The sequence below is a fragment of the Cygnus atratus genome, chromosome 18 (assembly GCF_013377495.2).
Source record: "Cygnus atratus isolate AKBS03 ecotype Queensland, Australia chromosome 18, CAtr_DNAZoo_HiC_assembly, whole genome shotgun sequence".
NCBI classification, from domain to species: Eukaryota; Metazoa; Chordata; class Aves; order Anseriformes; family Anatidae; genus Cygnus; species Cygnus atratus.
This window is the reverse complement of record NC_066379.1, coordinates 5,445,759-5,469,729: the sequence shown is the minus strand read 5'-3', so window position 1 is coordinate 5,469,729 and position 23,971 is coordinate 5,445,759. Positions and strand designations below refer to the sequence as shown.

The following is a 23,971-nucleotide window of genomic DNA, read 5'->3' as shown; positions in this document are numbered from 1 at the left end:
TGGTCCAGGAACTTCGAGGTGGCTACTTACAGCTCAGAAAAGGAACAAAGCCAAGCAAGGTTTGGCTCCTGGTTTTCCAGGGAGAAGAGCTACTAGGTAAGGTAGAACCACACCACCTTAGAGAGTTCAGACCTAGCTGAATACAGCTGTCCAGATATCTCAGAACACTAAAAAAAAAAAAAATTAAAAATGGGTAAAATCAGGGATTGCTGTCTGGTAATTAGAGATAGATTTTAGAGGCACTAACTTTTTGCTGTCTACTAACTCTACTTTGTTCCTCAATGACTACTTTCAGCAATAGATTGCAAAGGATTACAAGGACAACTAGTCTGGAAAAAACAACCATCTTGGTAAAATGTTGAGCAGCTGTGTCACCAATTTACAACAGGATCCGGGAAATGAGCATTTGTAAAGATTTAACACCTGATTATCATTTCACAAAGTAAGCCCAATTCAAGAGAAATCAAGTGACTAATGCCACCAATGACAAGCCAAGGCAAGAAGAAAATCCCTCTGTACCAAGCAATTTTGCTGTTGTTTAAATTCCCTCTGCCCCCATCCAAAGCTACTAAGGTGCTGTCAACTTTGCCCATTGAGACACACACACACAAATGCACAACGCCAATTTTTGAGCTGACTTCTCTTTACTTCACAGTCTCAGCAAAACAAATCTGCATTCAAAAGTCATTTCACATTAATATATTAATCAAACATTTTCAAAATAAATATATATTTTTTAAAATAACCATTTCTTTACATCACTGCAGTAGCAATTCTAGAAAAGTCAGTGCACAGAGAGTAGCAATTCCATTAATCACCTAGACTCAAATGAAAAGAAAACAAGAGGTGGACCATTTTTCTCTCCAAGCAGGCTGCGTGCAGTAAGTCTCAGCAGTTCCCTAGCACATGATCTTTCTTCACACTTGCTGGGACGGATCTTCTCTCTCTCACAGACACTGTCACAAGTCAGTAAAATCTGATTTGTGCAAAGCTTTGTACAACGCAGTTTCACAACCTGGTTACTGCCCAGTCCTGCAGAGGTTCTGAGCACTACAGTCATTGCTAATGAGATCAAAGAATCAATGTCACGGAAGGAACATGCTTGAACCCTCAGTCCAGGGAGGTGACATTCCAGTTACTGAGAAGTGAATTCACAGCTGATCCAGGAACACTAACAGCATTAAACAACATTCAACTGCACAGCTCAGTTATACCCAACAACTCATTCCACCTTGTTGCATATTCTCTCAAGTGCTTCCAGGGCAGAAGCAACTATTTTCTCCCTATTACCTGTTAATTCACCAGTTAAACCACAGGATAAAGATGCTTCACTGGCCAAAAGATGTAACTTGTTACAGCAGAGGAAAAAAAAAGAGTGCATTAATGACTATAAAGACAATACCCAGGACTTAGTGATCTCAAGCCCACATATCTAACTGGCAAAAAGAGACAACAGAAAATTAGTGTTCCCATATGATCTGTAACTAGTTAGATGCTACTAATCAGCCAGGGGCAATAGGGGCAGTACGTTTTCTTAAAAAAAGGAAACTTGTCAGCATCACCATAGTGCACAGCAGGAAAACTTGGAGGGCTATCAGATTACTTGTCACGATGGTTAGGAACGACTTATTTGAAAAAAAAATTAATAGATATCTGCTAAATTTAATAGATACCTATTTCCTCTGAGATTCCAAAGGTTCCTTTTGAAGCCCTTTCTCGGTAGGGGAGGGAAAAGTTGGATGTGACTCTCTGGGTTGAGAGGGATACCCAGAGACATCCCTGCGTCCAGAGATACTCTTGGCAGAACACCAAGGTAAAGTCAAGACCCCCCAACAGCCTTGTTTCTACGTTATGAGCTTGTTAATTATGAGTCTGGAGCAGTTGCTTACTCTAAAGAGGTACAATTTAAGTATGAAAGGAAACAGACATAAAGGAAACTATCACAGACGAAGAAAACCTCCAGTTCTAGTGATGGCGTGCACAGGGAGAAGGGAATACTGTGGTAGGACGGCAAACCCTCAGAGCTCTACGAGGTACCAAGGCTGTTGAATTCTCTCCCCTTGCTCTGCACATATCTACCACTAAAGTCCAGGAAAGCCATGTGCCTTGAGGTAAGACTCTACTCCTCAGTGTTACGGGCCATGCCCCAAGATTCAGCCAAAATGGGAAGTAAGAAAGCGATGAGTCGTGGAGAAGTTCTCTGGTAGCTTATTGGTTTTTCTTATCCTCTGGTGGGAAGTACGGAGGAGGGGGTGGCTGGTCCTGAAGTAGAGACAGTAAAAGAACATCAATTCATAGCTAAGGAAAACAAAACAAAACAATTGATTCAGACAAACTTTGCTGTGTCACTGAGAAAAAGAACTGCTAACACAACATGGTACTTTTGAACCTTTGCTACTTGTACATGATTCCGACTCTTACGAACAGAAAACCCCTCCAGAAACTCCATTTTAGCACAGACCAGTTTCCTTGATGGAAACATGGACTAGTTTTGCAGACAACAAACACTCAAACTGATTAAAAAAAAAAAAAGAGGAACTTACCGTGGGCATATAGACATTATGTGGGTTGACTGGGTTGTAGTAAGCACTGGCAGCAGCTTCAGCTGCTTTTGCTTCAGCTGTCACAGAGACAGAAGTTACAGATTTGGGGACATACAGAGAAATTTTATAATCAAAATTCCAGTCTTGGCCATTAACTGTTACAAAACATTATCTTACCAACCCTCAAGTTCCAAAATAGCTACAACATAAACACAACAACCAAACATTAACTCTTCTAAATAGCAAAGATTCAGTTGCCACAGGACTGTCAGATGAGAGGCGAAACAGACCAAGACTTAGTTTGGAAATGTCACCTGGAAGTTGCTTGTTAGCCCACATATAAACACTAACAGCTGTTTTGCCTGAATACAGACAATAACCCTTAAAAAGGCAGTCAACCAACCATCCTTATCCTTCTTGGGAGTGAAGATACATAACAAAAATCAGCACAAGTTTATAGCAGCTCAGAGGATTTACTTAGTAGGAGGTAATTTAGGAAGACAATCCAGATCCTTTATTTCTGCGGAATACAAAAGTCCTGTACGCCTTTCTGGATCAGTGCCATCTTCCAAATAATAGCTCAATGATGATTGGTTGTTTATTCAAACCAGAGACAAGTTAAGCTTACTCAGATAAGTGTCCTTATCTATGAGAAATCTATGGTTCTGTCCAACCACAAAAGCTAATTTCTCATTTTTTCCCACATGCAGACTGTTCAAAATCATGTTCAAAATCATTTTGATAAATCCAAAATGAATAAAAACAAGACTGACTTTTCCCCAGCTCCTTTCCATTATCTGTTCCTCAGTTCCAAATTGTTTAAGCAAAAGCAAACAGGTTAGAGGGAAATGGGAAAACAGGGAGCAGGTATCAGCAAAGACGTATTTGCTAACTAACACAGACAAGAAACATATTTCAACATCAATTTCTTTTTATTCACCTAACAGCGCAAGATTACCACAACAGGAGAATCACAAGCGTTGGGTGGTTTGGTTTTGTTTTTTTTTTCTTGTCACAACAAGAACAAATCCAACTGAAAAGTATCTGCTGATGGCATTGGTGAGAACCAGGCTGGCCTCCACACTGAGCTGGATATACAGGGCTGAAGATTAGGGGGGCTCCCTAAGCCCCCTCTCCTAAACACTTTTAACTTAAGTGGAACTTCTAAGTTGACTCTCAGTTCCCCAAGAGGTAAGACATGAATTCTCAGTGAGGGTAATAAAGCTATGACTTTTCTGAGCAGTAACACTGATGCTCAACAGCCTCAGCCTCTTAAGCAATGATTCCTTATACATTTTTGCACAGCTGTTGTCAAGAAGCAACAAGAGAATGTCTGCCCACTTCTCCCAGTAGCCAGTGCTATGGACGTTATAAAGCAGCTGCGAGCTAATTCCCCTGAAGACAACTCTTACCTGCGGGAGTGGAAGGCAGATCGGGACCACTGGTGGGGGGTTCCATGGGCCCCGGGTACGGCGGGGGTGGGAGCTGCATGTAACCCATATCTCCGCCCCCAACAGGGGGGGGAGGATAAAACTCTGTCAGGAAAAGGAGATAACACAGCAAAAGACTTAACTCCTTTGGGTGGGTCACAGCATACACCCAAAAAAAGCCACAGGCAAATACACTAAGAAACAAGTTACACAAGGCATCAGATCCAATGTAAGAGAGAATGTAAAATTAGTATTTCTTTCCCTTTTTTACTTATTCAAACTCTTGCTAACTAGAATCATCCCCATTCAAGACCCTCAGACTTACCAGGAGGAGGTGCTGGGTATGGATAGCCCCCATTAGCTGCAGGTGGTGCAAAAGCATAGGATCCATTTGGCATATAGGAATAGCCATAAGCTCCATTGGGCACTTCACCTCTGGAGGCTAAAGAAGTACAGATAAATTCACCCCACCAGAACACCAAACCTGCATAACGTGCAGACCAAGAACTACAACAAACTTAAAGAGTCCCCATCTGAAAAACTTCAATCCTAATAAACCCACTGCTTGTTGCACGTGGAAAAAAAAAAGTTTTTCTAAAGCAAGTAAGTTGCAGATACAGCCTGACACTCACACGGACTGGAATCCAACCTGTTCCAAATTAAAACTGCCACTGCTGTAAGATTAAGGCAATGCCTCCCAAAACCACAAAACTAAGTGGCGGAGACCACTAGGCTCTCGTACCTTGGGATGCCACTTGCAGCATACGCTGTCCAAACTCGATAGCGCCCCCAGCTGAAAAAGTCATCTTGAACGTGGCAGATCCTTCCCAGCCGCCTGCAGGGAGGGAAGACAGAAATCACAATTAAGGAGAAGCCGTTTTGGTGCTATTTAGCTTCTGTGCTTTATCTACAGATGTCCTGTACATAATTCTTTAAAGAGCTTATCCCAAATATCCAAGAAAAAACTGCAGATAAAGCAAGAGAATTACCCTATTATCAGAAAATTTCACACGGGACAATATTTTCAGGTCAAGAGACACCTGAAGAAATTACCAATGGGGGAAGACATTCAATAGCTTTCGGAAGTTGTGCCTGTTATCACACTGGCTGCCAACAGACCAAGCTATGAGAAGTGCTGGATTTACTTTAGCTTTGTATAAGATTAGTGCAGAATACAGGGATTTTGTTAATCTTGTTTGCTACAAGGCTTTTGCAACTACACCTAACTGTCAGCTATAAATTAGTTTGGGAGTTCGACTGCTCAGTGAAGCAAAGAGCTTAATGAAAAACACGGACCACGTAAATCCATTAAGAGTCCATAGAAAATATATCAAGTTAGGATAATAAAAAAAATAAATTAGCAACATCTCATATTACAGGCTAAAAAAGAAAAACATGCACAGCCCACAGTCCCAACAACGCATCGAAGCAGTAGCTGTGTCAGTGCTGAAACAGGGACATGTAGATTAAAGAACCTTTTGAGCTAAACCAGACTCTCGTGGCTGTTAAAGCAACATCCTCATTAAAGGAGACAGCCTCTGGGGAAAACTCGCAGAGATTTTAGCTGAAGCAGTTTGCCTTTCACACAGTTTACAGCGTTTGTCCTTACTGCTCGGCCTGTCTCTCACGCTGGATGGTCCCGTTTTGCTCTGATACAGAAGCTGTAATGCTGATTTCAGGATAACAGACCGAAGTCTCCTAAGCACTGCACTGTGATTGCAGTGACGCAGCTAATAGAATAAGTGAAGCTAGAGATGAAAAAGTTTTCTGAACCATGCCTTGGTAAAAAGTAGAAGTACAGAAGAGTGATTAAAAAAAATAAATCGAAAAAAAGTCTACCAGAATCTTCCAATTGAACATAATATGAAACTATGAAACTGCCCCTTGGAGATTCCCTAATTTCAAGATAGTTCATTCTTTTCCAAGCAAGTGTCATTTTACTTCCAAGATGCACTACGGCAGTAACATGTTTTTCCTTGAATTTCACAGGAAACGATGGAGAACGGTGCTCTGGAGATCAGCACCTCAAAACCCACATAGATCCAGAAAGGATCACGCCTGTTTGTCATAGAAGGATCTGGACACAGAACTAAGAAATAAGTCCAACTGACCAAAGCTAAACGACATCCTCAGTTTTGCCACCGCTGCCTGCTCTCTGCTCTGATGTTTACTCAGTGAGATCACTTGGTTGACTGGACTCAGAATTTTGTACAGAGGGCAGGAATGAGATCAGTTGCAGAACAGATCTGTTCATTGTCACTGTGCAGACAGCAGACAAGGGGAATATTTTTAGCTGCTGGTTTCAAAGAGAGAAACGCATTTTAACAGTACTGTAAGAACCCACGTGGTCAGTATCCAAGTTTAAGTTGCACTGCATACTTATTTCACTACAAACTACACATCCTGTATCTCAGTTTAAATGCATATCAGTACCATACATACCTCCTGCCTCTGCTTTCACTGTACCCTTGATATAATTTGCTCCAAAGACAGGTTGCTTAATTTCACAATCTTTCAACAAATAAAAGGCCATCCCAAAAGACTGCATAGCATCCTTTCCCTTCGATACAAAGATAACCTAAAAAAAGGAAATAACATTGTAAAGGGTGTTTAAAACAAACAGGAAACGCAGCCCCAATTTATTATCTGAAGAGACTTCTCGATGGACTGAAGCTGCTTCCCACACTTAAAGATCCTTGTCATTTCTGCAAGCCCTAAGCTACACAGAACAGTCACAAGGGTAAACTGAAGCCTCAAGGCAATAAAGCCATCCAGAAAGATTACACTTGCTAAGATAATACTCCTCCCAATTTCTAGAGAACTTGCTGCTCCGCACAGCTATGATTTAGTAGCTGAACTGTTGCTTTCAGCATTTCCAGACCACTGCTAATTTCCAATCTTGAAGCTGCCTAATGGACTAAACAGCTGCTTGTACAAGAAGTAATCAGATTTATTATCTTTTGACGAATAGACAGGATACGCAATAATGCCTCCCAGAGGGAGGGGATGAGCCATACTTCAAGGAGTAGTAGATTATCCTGACTTTCATGCATTGAAAGCATTTAAATACAGAATCATGAAGAACATTTATCTCCTTACGCAAGATAAAGCCTCTTATTACTTACTCTGTAGGGAGTCAAGAAAACACTCCCTTTCTTGGTCCCTTTAAAGGCATCTGGCATAGGTTCGATATCACTGAAGGTAATTTCTACGTGATCATAGGTCATCAAAACGCTGTAAACAAGACAGGAGAAGAGACATGGTGTTACAGTCCAGACAGAAGTGCAAAATGCACGCAGCTTACTGACCTACCATAACTGGATTTAACTTCAGGCCAATGCTCAGCAGACAAAAATCAGTCTGCTTGCAGTTTTTTTTTTTGTTGTTGGCCGCAGCACCTTCAGTAGTAGTGGCTGCTTGTTCTCAGCCCTGTGCTCCTTCCTCAGCGTGCTGGCACAGCTGCTGCTGCTTGCGCAGCCAGGCAGCAAATCTAGTCAATTAAACTGATCAAGATCTCAATATAAGTACGTTTATTAAGTTACACCGCATTTCTGCTGGACGAGGTCCCTCACCTGGTTCACCACCGCAACAGAGGAAGGACGGCTGGAGCAGGCGCTGCTCAGGCTCGGTTACGCAACGAGGCTGTCGAAGGCCCAAGCCATCGCCTGGGCATCTCAGTCACAAAAATGGGGTTGGGAGGAACTCAGTCTTGTCCCTGGCCTTCAGTAGCCGGGGGGGTGCCGGCACTCGCGGCCTTCTACCCGTGGCCCCGCACCTCCTTTTTCCAACCCCCCCCCACACCAGCCCGGCACCTAAAGGGTTAACCCCCCACAAAATGGCGGGGGGTGCGCGAGCCCCCCCCCAGCACCACGTGACCCCCCGTCGCCCCGCCCCTCTCTCCCCCTCCCCTCCCGTCCCCACCGGACCCCCCGAGGAGGGGCGGAAGGGGGCCGAGGCCGCCCCCCGGGGCCGGAGGGGGGCCGCGGGCCGGCTCCTCACCTCTCGCTGTTGTTGATGATGACGCCGCCGCCCTCCGAGTGGTTCCTGTTCAGCGCCATGGCCGCAGCCGCCGCCGCCGCTTCGCAGCCTCGGGCCCGCTCTGCGCATGCGCGGCTCGCGGAGATGTCGGTGGGATGGGGCCTCCGCCGCGCGCGGGGCATGATGGGAGTTGTAGTCTCCTGGCCCCCGACGCCATGTGTCCCCCCCCCCCCAAAAGTGAAATAAAATAAAAAATCTGACTTGGGGGACATGGCTCCCGGCCCAGTTACTGAGCGCTGTGAGGGGTGCTTCCACCCTTCTTCTGCCCAGAATCATATCCCGCAGCTTCACTCACCACCTCCATCCTCCCCCACAAAGCCCCCCGGGGCCCACCTGCCACAGCCTCGCCATCGGTGAGGAGATGGGCAGCCCTATGCAATTAACAAGCAGTGTTAATTTACTGAGCGACAGCCAGCTGCTGAGATTGTATTAAATTTTCTGTTTTCTAGACATAACAGAAGGAGTAATCCAAAGAGCTAGTCTCCTTTTCAGGAGACCTCCTAAACATATTTACAAACCCATTAATCATCTGATTACACAGCCCTCTGACCATATATAATAAAATTATTTAAGTTATTTGGAGCCTGCCTCATTTGGCAGCAGTCTTCCCAGCTTCCTATTTTAGTCCATGCCACGCTGCTCACAAGGAAAGCAAGGGGAGTTCGCCCAGCACCCTGACAGCTTTCAAATCCGCTTGTATTTTCTTGTGGTTTGCACGTCTTTTTTTTTTTGGAGGACGTTTCCAGGCCAGCCCACTAGCGGCTGAAATGTTTTTCCTAGCAGGCTATCCAGTTTTGCACGCAAGGTTGTTTCATTTTTTTTTGTACAAAAAGCACGCAACCACAAGCAATTTAATGCTCTTTGGAAGCCTCTCCCAGGGAAAAGCCCATAAGTAAAAGAAATGGAGACAAAATTGGACTTTCACTGGGTGGTCAGGGCAGAATTCTGGTGTTCAGACTAAAAATCCCACAAATCTGGTGGTACTACATAAAGTGAGGCTTAGTCCCTTTAATAGCAAATATGCCTGCTTGGTTTCCAGCATTCTTTTAATTCAGGCTTGATGCACATTTTGTGTTTCATACACCTGCAAACAGTCTTTTGTCCAATATTGGATGTGCACCATGCTTTGTGTTCCTAACATTACCCCTTTATATTCACAAGGGTTACTCTGGAAGGACTGAACAGTCACCCTAAAAAACAGGACCCTGTCTGCCTGGAGGAAATCTGGGTACAGGAAAATATCTGTGGTGTTGGTGTAGCTTTAGGTTGGGTATAATCTGCTGCTCCAGGTGAGCAAGCAGGAGTTAGCTCTTAAAAAAAAAATAATAATAAAAAAATGATTGCACAATTTCATTAAAAGGGCTCCTCATATTATAATGCACGAATATATATTAAGAACATACATTATCCAAAATTTTATCTTTTTACATGGCTTTGAGCTTTTCCCCGCAGTGCTTGCAGCCCAGCCCCCTCCAGCTCTTTCTGAGTGCCTGGGAATCTGCTGGGGTAGGGGGAAAATGAGAAACGCTACACAATGGAAACCAGATTTAAATAAATGCAGTGACATAATCTGCACAGTTCCTGGCAAGAAAAGCACAAGTTTGTGCTTTACATATCCGCTTTTTCAATAAGTTGTAAGTTTCCCTTTTAAGAAATGGTTATAACAAACAGCCTTGATTCCTCTCCTATTAAAGTCAGTAGCAGACATTCACACAGCTTCCACCACAGCTCCCAGCTGAAGCACTGCCGCCTCTCATGAACTAATACTTGCCCAGTGATGTTCTTCTCATAGCTCCAGCTGACATTTGGTATTAAGAAACTCAGCCTTCATTTTAAAAAAGTGCTGGCATGCATGGGAAGCTCTAAACCTCCTTGTTACATGGAAAACCTTGGAAATTTATACTCAGATTAAAACACTAAGGAAAAAATGCCTAACCTGTTCCTTTCAACTTTGTTATTTCTAAGTCGAGGACAGAGGTATAACAGAGGCAAGGAGGGACTTGAGACATCCATTGTTTTGAACTGCCCAGAACTGACAATATTGCTGTTGGATTCCAGGATTCTTCCGCTCCTTTTGTACTCGAGCAATAAAAATGTGTATTTGGCACAAACCCCTCAGACGCTCTTGGAAAATAAAATCTCTGCTATTTTATGCCAGATGTACAGGACACGGAAAATATAAACAGGGGATAATAGGACAACTTCAGTGGTTTGGTATTTAAAGGAGAGACAACCCAGAGCTATGTTTGTGTAACATTTAATGGCAAATCATAGTCTCCACCAACATTATATTATTCTGTTACAGTTTCTTCACACACTGTAAAAGACTCTACAATAACTGTATATTTAAAAATCCTAATTAAAAAGAGGAACACTCTGTGACAGCAAAAATAACTCAAGGGAGCATGGAAAGGCTGTTTAAATTGCTAAGTGCTATCTATCTAAACTCACCACATGCTGTGTTTATCCTTTCATTTACAGCAAAAAAAAAAAAATCAGAAATCCAAGGCTGGTATAGTGCACATTTCCTAATCATTCCAGTTTACACCCCAAATTATTGGCAACACAGAGCAAACTCTGGTCCAACACCCTGAAGGGATTGCCCTCATCTTAAATCGGTCAGAATTTGCTTTATGCCCTAACCCGCCAGGATTTATAGCACTTCCAACCAGGATAAAAAACAGCAGCAGGAAGGAGAGGGTTTGATAACATTTTCCAAACACACTGCATCTACAGGAGCTCTCCAAACCCTCTGGAACGCTGCACATCAGCACCCCAGCTATGGGGGCAGACAGGAATCGAGCGATTCGCCCCCACTGCAGACAGCAGTGGCACCAGCAAAAGCAGAGCCCAGGCTCCTGACGTGTCCTCCTGCGGCTGCAGGGATGGAAAGGGAGAAGTGTTGGACCCCTGCAAGCCATCTCAAACCCTCAAGGAGCAGAGGCTCATGTCTTTGCATTGGGCAACGCAGGGAAGGGAGGGATCGTGGCTCAAGCGCGCCGTTCCCCCAGGGAGCCATCAACCCGCCCACGGCCAAATGAAATGGGGCAAAGGCCCAGATCCACTGTATTTACTCTGGCAAAACTCCTCACTGCAAACAGTGGGAGTTTTGCCTGAATAAATGACATTTGGGGCCCAGACCGAGCCAAGACACCAGCCCATATGCGAGATCTCTTCCCGCAGGCGTGCAGCACAGACCAAGGTTACCTTCCTCTTTCTCCCAGCACATCACCAAGCACAGGCTGCCGCACGTCTCCAGCATTCTTATCTGGCAAGGCATTTCTGATACTAAATGCTCTCTGCTGCTAACAAAACAGCACCGATGCCTGTGCTGTGTCACCGCTGACACCTCGTGCAAAGGCTGTTTTGCAGGAGGGAAACTGGCGCGAGCACAACAAAGTGTTTTCGAGGTAGGAGCTCAGGACATGGGGAGTGAATTCCCATCTGGGCAGCATTCCCACTGGCCGTGATGATTTCATCCTGAGAAGGGGAAATTGGGAAATTCCCTTCATTCAAGGGAAGATCTACACCCCGCTTCCCACCGCCTGCAGCATTTCAGGAGGAGCGGAGAAGGAGCAGTTTCGGGCACATCCCAGTGGTCCCCTCTGTGCATCAGTGCTCCAGCCCTGCCCTGGGGACGGGGAGGCTGCATTCGGAGCCCTCAGCCCCGCATTTGAGAGCTGACAGCAGTGGCTGTTTGCTGGGACCTCTGCCCATGCCAGCGGGAGCTGGCAGCATGGGTAAAGGAGCTCTTCAAGCCTCACTGGTTAGGTAAATGTGGCTAGAACTTCAAACCTCTTGGGTTTGTGGCTGCCTTTTTTTCCCCCATGTTCACTTTTTTTCCCTGTCTCCCTCTGAATATACCACTATCATTTCCAGCTTATCCTTTGGGGAATACATATATATATTTATTGTATATTTAGCTATGTGGGACATTTTCCATCCCTGCTGACTGTTGGTGCGTCATCACTGACTCATTCACGCCAGCAAAGAATCTGGCCCAATATATTTTCTCTCTAGGTATATATTACACAGCATGACGATTCTGTAAAGCAAGCTTCAAGAGGTAGGTAGCCAACTAATCCCAGAAAAAATAAACTTGGAGGAAGGCAGGGTGGGCTGAGACAGGAGCCGCACTGTGCTGCCTCTGTAACGTCTTCAGGGCAGAGCTGGAAAAGCTCCTTTAGGACACACGAATGGGCATTTTGCCTCTCAGCCTGAAGTTTCCACCTTTCCCAGAAGGGACACTGGCTTGAGAGTAGTTTTTGTTAATTGTTACTTATTCCCAGAGCTTAAAGTGTCATTTAATAACTAACTTTACTTTACCTTTTGTTGATGCACTCACTCACAGCTCTCCCTAAGACACACCGTTTGCCCCTGGGAATACTCACAGCACCTCTTTGTTGCCTGAAAAGCTCTCTAAGCTATGGGGTACATTTGCAGCTCAAGTGTGCCCAGGGTACTTGAAGAACTGGGAGTTCAACAGTGTTAAAATCTCCTAAAATAGCAGGGTCATCAAAACAGGGAGGGAAAATTTGACTGTAAGGCTTCTGAAAGCAGTTCCCCAAGAATGTGTTTACTGAAAGCACATCCTCAAAACTGATCTGGGCTGCTCACTTTGTTTCTCAAGGCAGGAACTGTGCTGGCATTTCTCCCCTTTCCCAGCCGGGATGTTTGGCCGTGGTAGGGAATAGCCCGGGGCTCCAGCACACGCAGGACCGCGGCTTTTCCACAGCATCCCAAACATGGGGGAAGGCAGAGATCTTCGCTTCCCGTTTGTGGCACTAATCGGTGTCGAGCCCCGCGGGGAGAGGCTTTGGGGTTCGCCCCATCCACGCTGGGCTTGCTGCTGCAAAGGCACTTCAGGAAGCAGCGTGCGGGCGGTGCTGAGCCCACGCTACGAAAAGTGGCAGCGACACACAAGGCACAAAGCAGGGACCCACACGAGTCGCCGGGCGGCACGAGCAGGTGGGGAGGAGAGGGAGCGGGCAGCCTGGCACCCCATCATGGCCTGGTGATGGGATTTGGTCGGTCAGGCTGATGGTTCCACTTGGAGATCTCGAAGGTGTTCCCCAACCTAGGTGGCTCGATTCTGCGATGCAGCGGCACTTCTGAGCAAGGTGCTGCGCCAAGAGAGGACCATCGCGACCCCAGACACACAAAGAGGGAAGTGATGGCGGTGGCCTGCTGCAGGAGAGACCCTCCAGGGCCTCCCCGTCCCTCGGGGAAGTTACCGGCGCTTGAGCACCGAAACGCAATCTTTCTTCAGTGGCCCGATCTGCAGGTGGGCATCGACGCTCTCCAGGAAGAAGGCCGGTTTCAGCCTGAACGAGAACAGAGAGGTGAAGTGATGGTTGATCTGGTTCTGGAAGGGGTCTAACTGAATCTTCGCAAAAGGGGAGGCCTTGAGCTGCTGCAGGCATGTCATCTTGGAGTCCTTGACTCCATAGAAGGTCAGGGCCTTCTCCGAATACTCCAGGAAGACCCCGATCGTGTGGAAAAACGGCTGCTGGATGACAGACTCAAAGCCACCAAACCAGGCCACGTAGTTCTGTCCGTTCCACTGCAGGCAGCAGGACTTCTCGTTGCGCCCCAGGCGGCAGCGGTTGTAGGCTTCCCGGGGGTTGAAGTCCTCGGTGACGACACCGATGCTCACCCAGCCGTCGATGAGCTCCACCTCCCAGTAGTAGTTGCCCCGGTTCATGAGGTTCACGCCCAGCACTTGCTCGCAGTTGATAAAGCGGATCGGGCTCTCCGGGTAGGGAATGGGGCAAAGCACCCGCTTGGCTCCCTTGGTGCTGAATAGCTGGATGAACTTGTCGGCCGTGTCACTGTCCAGGTCAATGATGAAGGCAACTGTGCAGGGGAGGAAGAAGCACGAGGATGATGAGGGAGGAAATCCCCCCAGCCCTCCCTGCTCTGATCCCCTGCTCCAGCATTCAGCAATTCCCCTGCTCCTTTCCGACCCCAAGCAGCTCAGTTTCTGCAGCATCCTTAAGCTCACCCTGTCCTCTTGCTTTTAAATCCCATGGCTGATTTCAGATGATGCAGATAAGGGGCTCAAAACTGCGGCATTCCCATACCCAGGGTGAATACAGGTTACTGGTCAGAGGAGAGAGCAGATGGGCTGCAAATCGAGCTCAACCATGTTATCAGACATCAGAGAATCCACCTGACAGACTGGTGATAGGAACATCCCACGTGAAAGCAGGCTTCAGGCAACCACAGAGAGCCCAGAAGAGCTTTGCCTCCCTTCCTCGCCTGCCCCAGTGAGGCTCTCCGATCTCCTGCCCTGTTCCAGACCTTCCTCTTCCTCGCCCCCCTGTGACCCGCTCACCCAGCGCCCCAACAGAGCACCCCCGGGCTGCGGCCAGTTTACCACCACCAGCTTCCTCAATTCACACGACTCTTCCACGTGCTCCTTCCACCAAACCTTCCCTGCCTCGCCGCAACTCCCTGCACAGCCCCCGAATCACCCCTCCGTGCCACGCACTTGCTGCCGACCTGCATCCCACCACTGCCCTGTGGCAAATGAGGCAGACGCACAAACCCTGATCTAATTTAACCAAGGATCCAATTCGCCCAGGGCTGGAAGGCAGCTGAAATTACATGCCTACAGCCCCCTGGCAGCTGCTCTGGCAGAACCGCAGGCTAGGGAAAAAATCACCTAAACGGATTAGGGCCGTCGTCAGGAAAGCGAGGAGACTTCCCCATTAGCTGAGCAATATTTCCTCTGGCGCACGGCAGCAGGACCAGCGCCTGCCGGGCGAGCGGGACGGAGCCGGCGGGGAGAGGAGAGAGGGGAGATGGGCCATGGCAACAAGTGTCAAAGCAAAAGGCTGTCGCTTACATTTCAGGAAGTAATCACGGCTCTCCAGGCAGGCGGGATTGTTCGGCTTGTCTGGAAACCGTGACTCGGTCATTGCTGAAAAAAAATGAAAGGGATAGAAGGGTTTGCCACCAGTAAAAGTGCTGCCACCACCAAGGGTGTTACTGAAGCATCACCCTGAGCTGTGGCTGCGTCTCCAACTCTCCCTGCACATCCCTGCAGGATCGGGAAAGGAAAGAGGCCACTTTTTCCACCCCAGGGGGACAAACAGGGGGCAAGGAACCGGCTGCGATTCCCACAGGAAAACGAGGGAGAGGAGGGAGCTCAGCCTGGATGGGAGCGCAGCCAGGAAGAGTCCCCAACCTCCAGCCACGGCGGCTTCCCACCCCTGGCAGCCCTGGGAGACCGCAGCCTGTCTGATGAGGGGATTGCCTGTCCCAGAAGAAACGGTCCCCTTTCACGGGAGGCCACTTTGGCCACTCGCCCCCTCCCGCAGGGCCCTGCCTAACTCCCAGGCTGTTTGTTGCCTCTCAAGTCTCTGGTCTCCGTGGAAAAATTCATAAAACCTCAAGGAGGAGGCGTTAGCACAGACAGCGATTGTGCAACTGTGCCTGAGAGAGGGGCCAGTGCTACCAGGAGCCCCCGAGCCCGCAGGCATCTCCCGTCCACACGTTTTGGTGCCCTGCACAGCACCCATGGGCAGAGGGGCCGGGTGGGCACAAACCTTCCTCCATCCCCTGGAAATTCAGCCCATCGACGCCTTTCCCCTGCAAGCGGTCCCACTGCTTTTTGCAGACAGCCGACAGCATGTCCTTCACGGCGCACACGGCCTGGGTGCATTTGGTGAAGTTGAGCTCGTTCTGGAAGCTCGGAGCCGGAGAGAGGTTGTCTTCCATGGCTATTTTTAAGGCTTGAAACTCCTGAGCCAAAAAGACAGAATTTCAGGAGGTTTCAAACACGCCGAAGTTGCCTCTTGTTCCGCAACCCCACCCTGCCCTGGAGGATTTGGGAACTGGCAGCTCGCAGGACTTGGCCCAAAATCAGGCTTGCAGAAGGGAGGAGAGCCTGGCCACGTGTTTCTGGCGCCTTCTCTTCGCTCCCTTTCAAAGCTGGGCTCTGACCGTGCCCGTCTCCTCCCCAAAAGGTCTCTCCTGGCCAGCGTGGGTGCAGGATGGGGCAGTGGGGCACCCCAACCTCTGCCTCTGCGACCCCACACCTAGGTACTGAGCCTGGCCAACGCATCAGCTTCTCCCGAGTCCTGGAGAAGGAGGGAGGTGGTGGAGAAAAAAGCTTTGAAAAAAAAGCGCGGTCCTGCAGCAGCAGGATGCTGCAAACAGGGTGGAGACCCTGCAGCCTCCCATCTCAGGGCTGCCTGCACCCAGCTCCACATGAAACGAAACCAAAACCAAAAGACAGTGTCTCCAGCTCCTTCCCCTCACCACCAACCCACCCAGGCACCTGGAGGAAGTAGATGGTGTTCTTGCTGGGGACGTTCTGCAGGTTTTGCTTGCACTGGGCCAGCTTGGCTCGCCTCTCCTCCTTCCAGCGGAGGTCGAGCTCGGCCTCCCCCAGCATGGAGCGCTCCCCGTCCTCGATGAAACCGGCCACCTCCTTCTGGAAGGTCGCCAGGACCTCGGAGGCTTCTGCAAAGAGCTTCTCGACCCGCTCCTTCTCCTTCGTGGCGACACCCTGAGCACGGGGAGAGAGGTGTCAGTGTCACAAGGAGCGGGAGGGGAGCACCCTGGTCCCCTGCTGCGGGAGCGGGGCCATGGCGGTCACCTTAATGAGCTCCACCATCTTCTTGGTCTGCGTGATGGTGACGGCCAGCTCCTCCAGCTCGTTCTCCACATTGCTGAGGAATTTGGCTTGCTGGGCCTGCGGGCACAAAGGGTGAGCGCTGAGCTCTGCGCCCTGCTCAGAGCCCAGCAATAAACCCTGCCAATCCACAGCTCACACGACTTTGCTTTTGGGCTTCAGGTGAAGGGTGCAAGGAGATCACGAGTTATTTTCCCCACTTCCTCCCTCTGGAACCCTCTGAACCCATCCAACCTGCAAATCTCTCTTCTCGCTTGATTACTTCTGGCAAAACTAGAAGAGCAACTGGGCTGCAAAGTGCAGTGCCCACCTCCGTGCTCCCTGCTGCCCTCTCAGCTTGAAACAACAAACCAGGAATTTGAAAGCAAAATCGTGCTCATTCTCAGGCGGTGATTGCAGCGAGCACCAATAAGCTGCATGGCCAAGGCTGGAAAAAGCCACCTGGGACTGGTGCAGAAACCAACGGGCAGCCACGGAGCACTGTGGCCGCTGGAAATTTCTTATAAAAGCAAAGCAAAACAGCTCGGGAGCACAGGGTGCTGTTTTGCTGCAAAGGAAGCACCGTCCGAACACGACGTTTCCTGGAGGGCTATTGTTAGCACCAGCCCGTTGCCCATCACGGGGACAGGTCCCTTGGGTGCCAGCACAACATCGCACCCTTTGCTGGGGTCGGTTCCCCGCCAGAGCTCGGTCCCTGCAGCACCCATGCCCGGAGAGCTGGGGCAGACGCTCTCCCTGTCCCTCCTTCCCACCCCGCAGACAGTGGCGGCGCTAAGCAGTGCCTGTCTCGGTCCAGCAGCTCCTCGGAGCTGGGATCATGCGTGCTTTCTATTTTAAGGCCCCTATGACTAATCAGAAGGGTTTCCCCGCAGCCCCAAGAGCCCGTGAAGAAGCAGGAGCCGGCTCGGGGCTGCCGCTGGGCACCTGCGCCCCAGGCTCACGCCTGGGATGAGCAAACCCCCCGAGGTCCCCGACGGCCCCAATGCCACCACACCGCCAGCTCCATCGCCCTGCGCCCCGTGGAGGCCCCGTGCTGGGAGCCCCGGGGGTGTTCGCAGGGTGCGAATCTGGGAGGTGACTCAGCCGCATCTGGGAATGGGAGTGACGGAAAAAAACCCCGCTGCCAAAAGGCGCAGCACAAAGGGCTCATGGAGCGGGAGCAGCGGCCGGGCAGGGAGCCAGCGCGCGGAGCAAAACCTCCTTGATGGAGCTGTGGGAACGAGACGGAGAGGGCGGGCACCCCATTGGGGCGGCGGGGCTGGGGAGATCCCACGTGCCCGTGTCCCCCATCCCCAAACCCAAAGGGACAACGGCATCAGTCCGCCCACCCCACGTCCCACGGGGCACCCCAGTGGCACGCACCCCACACCAGGACAGGGTTCCCCGTGGGGAACAGGGTTCAACACCCACCCCACGCATGGCACCCCACTGCGATTCCATCCCCACCACACCCACAGCACCGACACCCACCCCTCGCCATGCACCCAGCGCCCACCCTCGCCCCGTTACATCCCCCCGCATCCCCCCACCAGCCCCCCACGCACCTCCTTGAGCTCCCGCTCCCGCTCGAGGGGCACCACGTCGTGGGCTCGGTGCTCGTGGGCGCGGCAGCGGGGGCACACGCACGTTTGCTCGGCTCGGCAGAAGCCGTCGAAGGGCTGCAGGTGGCGGGGGCACAGCCCTTCTTCCAGCCGCCGGAGGGGAGCGACCAGGCGGTGGGATCGGAAAGCGGGGGCTCGCCGGTGGGGCTCCAGGTGCGCCCCGCAGAAGGACGCCAGGCACACCAGGCACGACCGAGCCGCCGCCGCCCGAGCCCCCTCGGGGCACACGTCGCACAAAACCCCCTGCTCCCCTTCCTCCTCGTCCTCCTCTTCCTCTTTTTTCTCCTCTTTCTCCTCTCCCCTCTCCGGCCGCTCCTCCTCGGCTCCCGGCGCCATCAGCGGGCTGGGGGCGGTCAGAGGGGGGGAGCCGGCTCCGGGAGGGCTCGGGCCGGCCTCGACGGGGGAGGTCGCGGGTCCGGCAGCCCCCAGCAGCGGCAGGACCTCGCACAGGGCTCGGTTCTTGCGGAGCCGCAGAGCCGCCGGGAAGGGCTCCTGGCACAGCGGGCAGCGAGCAGCCGCCGCCCCGCCCGCCGCCGCCCCGCCGCCGCCGCCGTCGGGGGGGCCCGTCCTCCCCCGGAGCTTCCCCAAGCAACCCTGGCAGAAATTGTGCCCGCACGGCACCGTCACCGGATCCTTCAGGATGTCCAAGCAGATGGGGCAACCGAAAGGACCGTCGGGCAAACCCGGCACGGCGAGCGCCAGCCTCAACGCCGCCGAGGTGGCGGCGGAGGGCACCGGCCGGCTGCTCCCGGCGGTGGCCTCCATCCCTGCTCGCCCCCGCGGCCCCAACGGCCCCGCCGGCGGCTGTGGGGCGGGAGGGAACCGAGCTCCGCCCGCCCGCTCCGCCTCCTGCCCGCCGGCGGGGAGCCCCGGCCCTCGCCGCTTTCGGCTCCTCCGAGCGCTGCTGCGCACCCCGGGGCCGGGCGGGGGGCGGCGGGGGGCAGCGGGAGCCCCCCCGGGCAGTGGCCGTGTCCCCGGGGATGGAAAGGGTACCCGGTGTGCTGGTCCTCGGGGCCACTAAGGGGCTGGGAGGGAGCTGGAGGGGATGGGGTGGGGTTGGGATGGGGATAGGGTGGGCATGGGGATGGGATGGGGATTGGGAAGGATGGGAATGGGATAGGGAAGGGACTAGGGGTGGGAATGGGATGGGGATGGGGATAGGATGGGACAGGGAGGCAGCAAAGTGCTTTCAGTCTGATGAGCTGCCTGCTGGACACAGGGTGACCCCCCCCCCCCGAGGCCATTTTTCATCTTGGATAAGCTCCCAGGTCCACACCAGCTCACCCAAGGACAGGGCTGGGAGGTGCAGGGTGACGGAGGGAGCGCAGCGAGCCGAGCCCCGTCTGCCCCCGAAGGTGGCAATTCCTCCTCCAGGCCTCTTGTCCCCGCAGGAATAAAGGTGAGCTGGCTCCTTGCCATGCGCAGCCCCAGCGCCTTAGAACCCGGTGCCCAGTTTCACCCAGTCACTCCTCACCAGCATCCCTGGGGAAATACTGGGGCTGCGCTCTCACCCTTGGAAAAGCTTCAAAGCTTCGGGTTTTCTTTGGTGCTGGATCAACCTTGGGGCAGAGCTGTAGGAAACCAGGTTTCCTTATCGCAGCGCTGCGGTAAATAAAGCATCTCCTATTTCTGCCGCCTCGAAGGGGCTGCTTCCTGCTGCTGGCCCCGTCAGGATGTGGGAGCAGGGGTGCCCAGCTCAGCCCTGCCAGCACCACTTGGTCCCGCAGCTCCCACCAGTATCGAGGTCAAACCAGTAGAAAACCAGCACTTTATTGGGGAAAGCGGCGTCTTACAAAGAGCAGCTGCAGCATAGTGCCCCAAAAAGTGGCTCTATCACCTCCGAGAGCAGCAAAGGGACATAGGGAGGGCTGGGGACCTGCACCAGCTTGCCTGCAGCACCTGGGTCCCCCCACCCCAAATCTCCAGGCCTGGGGGCTTTTGCCAGGAGGGTAAGAAGAGGAGGAGCACGGCCTTGCACCCCTGCACAGCGAGCCGGGCCTTCATCCCGCTGCAAGGGCATCACCGCTACCAGTGCACCTTCTCCCTCTCATGTGTCACCATTGGGCTATTTGCATATGCAAATCGGGGCTGATTTGGATGCCTGGCCTCTCGGGCTCTCATTAAAGTCACCGTACCCCATCCTGCCCCAGGTACGGTGCTCAGGGGTCCGGCTGGGGCTCAGTCCCTGTGGCCCAGCGTGATGGTGCGGCCCTCGCACAGCCAGAAGACGGGGTAGAGCGGCTCGGTGAAGACGGCGTGGAAGCAGTGGATGAGCTGCGTCTCCTCCCCGAGCCCGTAGAAGGAAAGCAGCCCCCGGCCGTAATCCAGGCGGACCCCCAGCTCGGCGTAGAGCCGCTGCTGGATTTTCTCCTCCCGGCCCTTGTGCCAGGCCAGGTAGCTGTCCTCCCGCACCTGCAGCCCCCATGAGCCCCCGTCCAGCCCGATACTGAACTTGTGACCCGGCAGCTGCTGCCGGGGGAGGCTGCGGTATGTCACCCCCAGGATGACGGAGTGGCTGGAGATGGTCACCTCCCAGTAGTGGCAGCCCTGCCTGTAGCCCTGCACGCACAGCACCTGCCAGGGCTCGAAGGGGCTGCCCCGCTCCTGCCACCCGCCCGCGGCGCCGGTGCCGTGCTTGGCTCGCCGGTGGCCCTTCGACAGCTCCAGGTACTTGTTGGCCGTGTCGGGATCGAAGGTGAGGTTGCGGTGGTCTGGGGAGAGCGATGGCATGGATGGGGCTGAAATGCTCGGTCCCACCTTAACACCTCCAGGCTTGCGCCAGCTGAAGTGGTTTAAGCTACATAGGGCTGCCCAAAAATAGAGGGGAACAACGCGCAGCTGGCTCAGAGGAGAAGAGGAGGGAGGTGGGGGCGATACCTGCCTGCCCCCCAGCTACGAGGAGTGGAACCAGAGCCCAGAAATAGCTGGGGGGGCACGAGGATGTCGTGCTTTGCACGGCCCCCGGGGCGGGGGGGAAGCACAAACCCAGCAGCACCTAGGGAGCGCGTGGTGGCTCAGGGGTAATTTTGGAGAAGAGGTGCTCGATTTTAAGAGTAAAAAATAGGAGTGTGGGTGGAGGTGGAGGTGGGGAACCAGGTGGATGATGAGCAAATATGGAATTGCAGGGAGTTACTCTCATCAGGCGGTGGTAACTCCTCCTGGCACTTGCCAGCCCCAGCACCCCACAGCAACCTGGCCCAGCTGCCTATTCTGGGCTTAGGTCTGCTGCTAATAAATAAGTTTTTCTGTTTGTTTGCTTTTTTCTATTAATAACACTGAGAACAGTCTGTGGGACTTGATGGAAGGAATCCTTATAGGTCCCGTGTGCACTGATTGCCTTCCTGGGAAGAGTGTGACCTGAGCAAAGAGCCCGAAATACTCCATCCCTCCTTTTTTCAGCAAGGAGATGGGAGAAGGAGCATTTAGGAAATGGTCCCTAAGGAATCAGAGCGGGATCAGCCCAGGGAGGGGAAGGCAAGGATGCAGCTGGACATGGGGGCCAGAAGATCTAGGGCATGATCTGCAGCGACCAACCCAATGCCAGGCAGTGGCAGCCCCCATTTTTATAGGAAAGCCAGTCCTGGTGCGGCTGTCCCCCTAACGAACCCCTTCCCAGTCCCACAATGTCCCCCCCCCCCATGCTCCTCACCCTTCAGAAGCTCAGCTCGGATCTGGCACTTGGGGAGAGGGGTCGCCGCCTTCATCTCTGTCCCCTTGGGCTGCACCGGGCCTGTGGGGGACGGGGACGCTGAGTGACGCCACCCAAAAACTCATCCCTTGGATGGGAGGGGGAGGAGGAGGAAATCCATCGTGTCCAGGCCTGAGGTGGCACGTGTGCTGCCAGCAAGGAGGGGACACACAGGGGAGCCCCCCAGCCCCTCCTGTCCCCTTGATGCCCATCTGCTGGAAAGCAGCCGCGTGTCCCCATCCTGACCCCCTGCCCAGCATGGTGACACTGGCCCGGGTGACGTGGAGCCCTGTGGGGCGGCCCCGCAAGCAGAGAGCTTACCTGGGACAACGGGGTCGGGGGCTTTGGGGGCCACGGCATTGGGCAAATCCTCCAGCAGGAGCCGGGAGATGCCGGCGAGGATCTCGCTGACGGGCTCCACCACACCGGCCGCGTCAAACTGCACCGGGGGCGGCACCGCCAGGCTCTCCCAGGCCGGGAGCAGGGGGAATTCCTGTGGACGGACACACAGACACCCGGGCACCAGCCTGGGGAGGAGCAGCAGCTCCCATACCCGCCCACGCACACCCCGCGTCTCCCCGATGGGTGCCCCCAAAATGTCTACGGCCAGTGTTACGGGGCAAGGAGCGGGACAGTACCTCGAGGAAGGTCCTGTGGTCCGCGGTGCAGGCCAGCAGGTGCCGTGCCTGCTCCTGGTGCTGTCTGAGGGTGTCCAGGTGATCCTTCAGGGTGCTGGAGTCCTCCTCCACCCGCCCCAGCGCCGCCACCAGCTCTTGCTCGACCTTGGCCACCATCTGACACCGGAAAGCCTCCAGGCCTTTCTCCAGGTGGGTGAATTTGCTCAGGATCACTGATCTGAGCCCCTCGGAGGAGTCCTGGTGAGGAAGACTGGTGAGACCCAGCGTGCTTCCCACCCGTGGCTCCAGCGCCGAGGCGGTCACGGCGTCACCTTGATGCTCTGCGTTCGCTCCTCCAGCTCCTGCAACGCCCGCTCGATCTTCTCCGACTCCTCCTGGGCTTCTTTCAGGGACTTTTCCAGAAGGGCCTGCAAAGGGGAGCACCAACACCCCGTAGCAGAGCGCGCTGCTGCTCGCTTTGCCCCCAGGAGCCTCCAGGACAAGGCTCACAGAGAAGGACGAGGCTTGGGAAGCAGGGGGGGAGGCACAAAGTAGTTTTGCTTTGTTTTGTGTCTTTAGGGTTGTTTCCTCTAGATCGGGGGGGGGGGGGGGGGCATCACAAATATTAGCGATGTTTAACTTGTGCTGCTGGGTTCACCCAGCTCTCTGCCACTCCAACAGCCCCCGGTGTCTGGGGGAGCCGCTGGGTGCTGGTGGCATCTCCAGGGCCCGTGGCAGTTCAGCTGAGGCCGGGCACAGCTCAGTGCACGGTGATACATCGCAGCCCTGGCTTTGGGGTCAGCAGCAGAGGATGCTGCACCACGCACCCCGCTCGCCTCCCACCACCCCGATTTGCCACCTGCTTCCTGGAGCGCTCGTCCTCGAAGAGCGCCCGCCGGTGCCGCTGGCACTGCTGCACGGTGCAGACGCAGCAGATGCACCGCTGCTCCTCCTCGCAGTACAGCTCCAGCGGGCGCCCGTGCCGCGGGCACAGCCCGCCGTCGGCCACCTCGCACCGCTGCACCCACGCCTTGCCCGCCCGCGCCAGCTCCACCACGCTGCACAGGGTCACGTTCTTCTTCAGCTCCAGCTGGGGCTCGCAGCTCCAGCGGCACTCGGGGCACGGGTAGCCCCGCTTGGCCCCGGCGGCCGCCTGCTCCTGCTTGCTCCTGTGGTCGCCGATGCACCGCTCGCAGAAGTTGTGGCCGCAGGGCAAGGTGACGGGCACCGTGAAGAGCTCCAGGCAGATGGAGCACACCAGCTTCTCCGCCAGATTCGGCGAGACTGGCAGAGCCATCTCGTGCCGGGGATCGGGGCAGCGAGGGAAAGAAGCCGGGGAAACAGAAACCCTGCCGGGGAAGGAGGAAGAGCTGGGTGACGCCGAGCTCAGAGGCGGGTCAGGGCTCCGAG

The 23,971-nt window shown here is 53.2% G+C and overlaps 3 protein-coding genes across 4 annotated transcripts; all 3 read right to left on the bottom strand.

The window, feature by feature from the left end:
• Positions 1 to 625: 625 nt before the first annotated feature.
• WBP2 (WW domain binding protein 2) lies at positions 626 to 8,104 on the bottom strand. 2 transcript variants are annotated; one of them, XM_035558748.2, is made up of 8 exons: positions 7,973 to 8,104; positions 7,099 to 7,207; positions 6,416 to 6,551; positions 4,716 to 4,808; positions 4,299 to 4,415; positions 3,956 to 4,078; positions 2,544 to 2,620; positions 626 to 2,262 (listed from the first exon to the last, which is right to left on the bottom strand). In XM_035558748.2, exons 1-8 carry the CDS (start codon positions 8,029 to 8,031, stop codon positions 2,209 to 2,211), a joined length of 768 nt encoding a protein of 255 aa, XP_035414641.1. In that variant the 5' UTR covers positions 8,032 to 8,104; the 3' UTR covers positions 626 to 2,208. The 2 variants fall into 2 exon arrangements, with proteins under 2 accessions (XP_035414641.1, XP_035414642.1); XM_035558749.2 differs by lacking the exon at positions 7,973 to 8,104 and adding an exon at positions 7,546 to 7,678.
• Positions 8,105 to 10,252: 2,148 nt separating this feature from the next.
• On the bottom strand, positions 10,253 to 19,021 carry TRIM47 (tripartite motif containing 47). Its single transcript, XM_035558833.2, has 6 exons — positions 18,200 to 19,021; positions 16,620 to 16,715; positions 16,299 to 16,529; positions 15,565 to 15,760; positions 14,862 to 14,936; positions 10,253 to 13,867 (listed from the first exon to the last, which is right to left on the bottom strand). The coding sequence occupies exons 1-6, from the start codon at positions 19,019 to 19,021 to the stop codon at positions 13,242 to 13,244; spliced, it is 2,046 nt and encodes a 681-aa protein (XP_035414726.1). The 3' UTR covers positions 10,253 to 13,241.
• A 989-nt stretch (positions 19,022 to 20,010) lies between these two features.
• TRIM65 (tripartite motif containing 65) lies at positions 20,011 to 23,916 on the bottom strand. The gene is made up of 6 exons (XM_035558938.2): positions 23,421 to 23,916; positions 22,894 to 22,989; positions 22,583 to 22,819; positions 22,266 to 22,437; positions 21,906 to 21,986; positions 20,011 to 20,967 (listed from the first exon to the last, which is right to left on the bottom strand). Exons 1-6 carry the CDS (start codon positions 23,856 to 23,858, stop codon positions 20,435 to 20,437), a joined length of 1,557 nt encoding a protein of 518 aa, XP_035414831.1. The 5' UTR covers positions 23,859 to 23,916; the 3' UTR covers positions 20,011 to 20,434.
• Between the last annotated feature and the right edge of the window lie 55 nt (positions 23,917 to 23,971).

Coding starts and splice junctions, on each gene's coding strand:
- WBP2 (XM_035558748.2), bottom strand. CDS start 8,031: ATGGCGCTGAACAGGAACCACTCGGAGGGCGGCGGCGTCATCATCAAC. Junction 4,809..6,415: donor AGTGAAAGCAGAGGCAGGAG/GTATGTATGGTA, acceptor CCCTCCCTGCAG/GCGGCTGGGAAGGATCTGCC. Junction 2,621..3,955: donor TCTGCCTTCCACTCCCGCAG/GTAAGAGTTGTC, acceptor TCTCTGTGACAG/CTGAAGCAAAAGCAGCTGAA.
- TRIM47 (XM_035558833.2), bottom strand. CDS start 19,021: ATGGAGGCCACCGCCGGGAGCAGCCGGCCGGTGCCCTCCGCCGCCACC. Junction 14,937..15,564: donor TTTCCAGGGGATGGAGGAAG/GTTTGTGCCCAC, acceptor ATTTTTTTTCAG/CAATGACCGAGTCACGGTTT. Junction 13,868..14,861: donor CCGTGATTACTTCCTGAAAT/GTAAGCGACAGC, acceptor TCCCCTGCACAG/TTGCCTTCATCATTGACCTG.
- TRIM65 (XM_035558938.2), bottom strand. CDS start 23,858: ATGGCTCTGCCAGTCTCGCCGAATCTGGCGGAGAAGCTGGTGTGCTCC. Junction 22,990..23,420: donor ACGAGCGCTCCAGGAAGCAG/GTGGCAAATCGG, acceptor TCCCCTTTGCAG/GCCCTTCTGGAAAAGTCCCT. Junction 22,438..22,582: donor ACCACAGGACCTTCCTCGAG/GTACTGTCCCGC, acceptor GTCCGTCCACAG/GAATTCCCCCTGCTCCCGGC.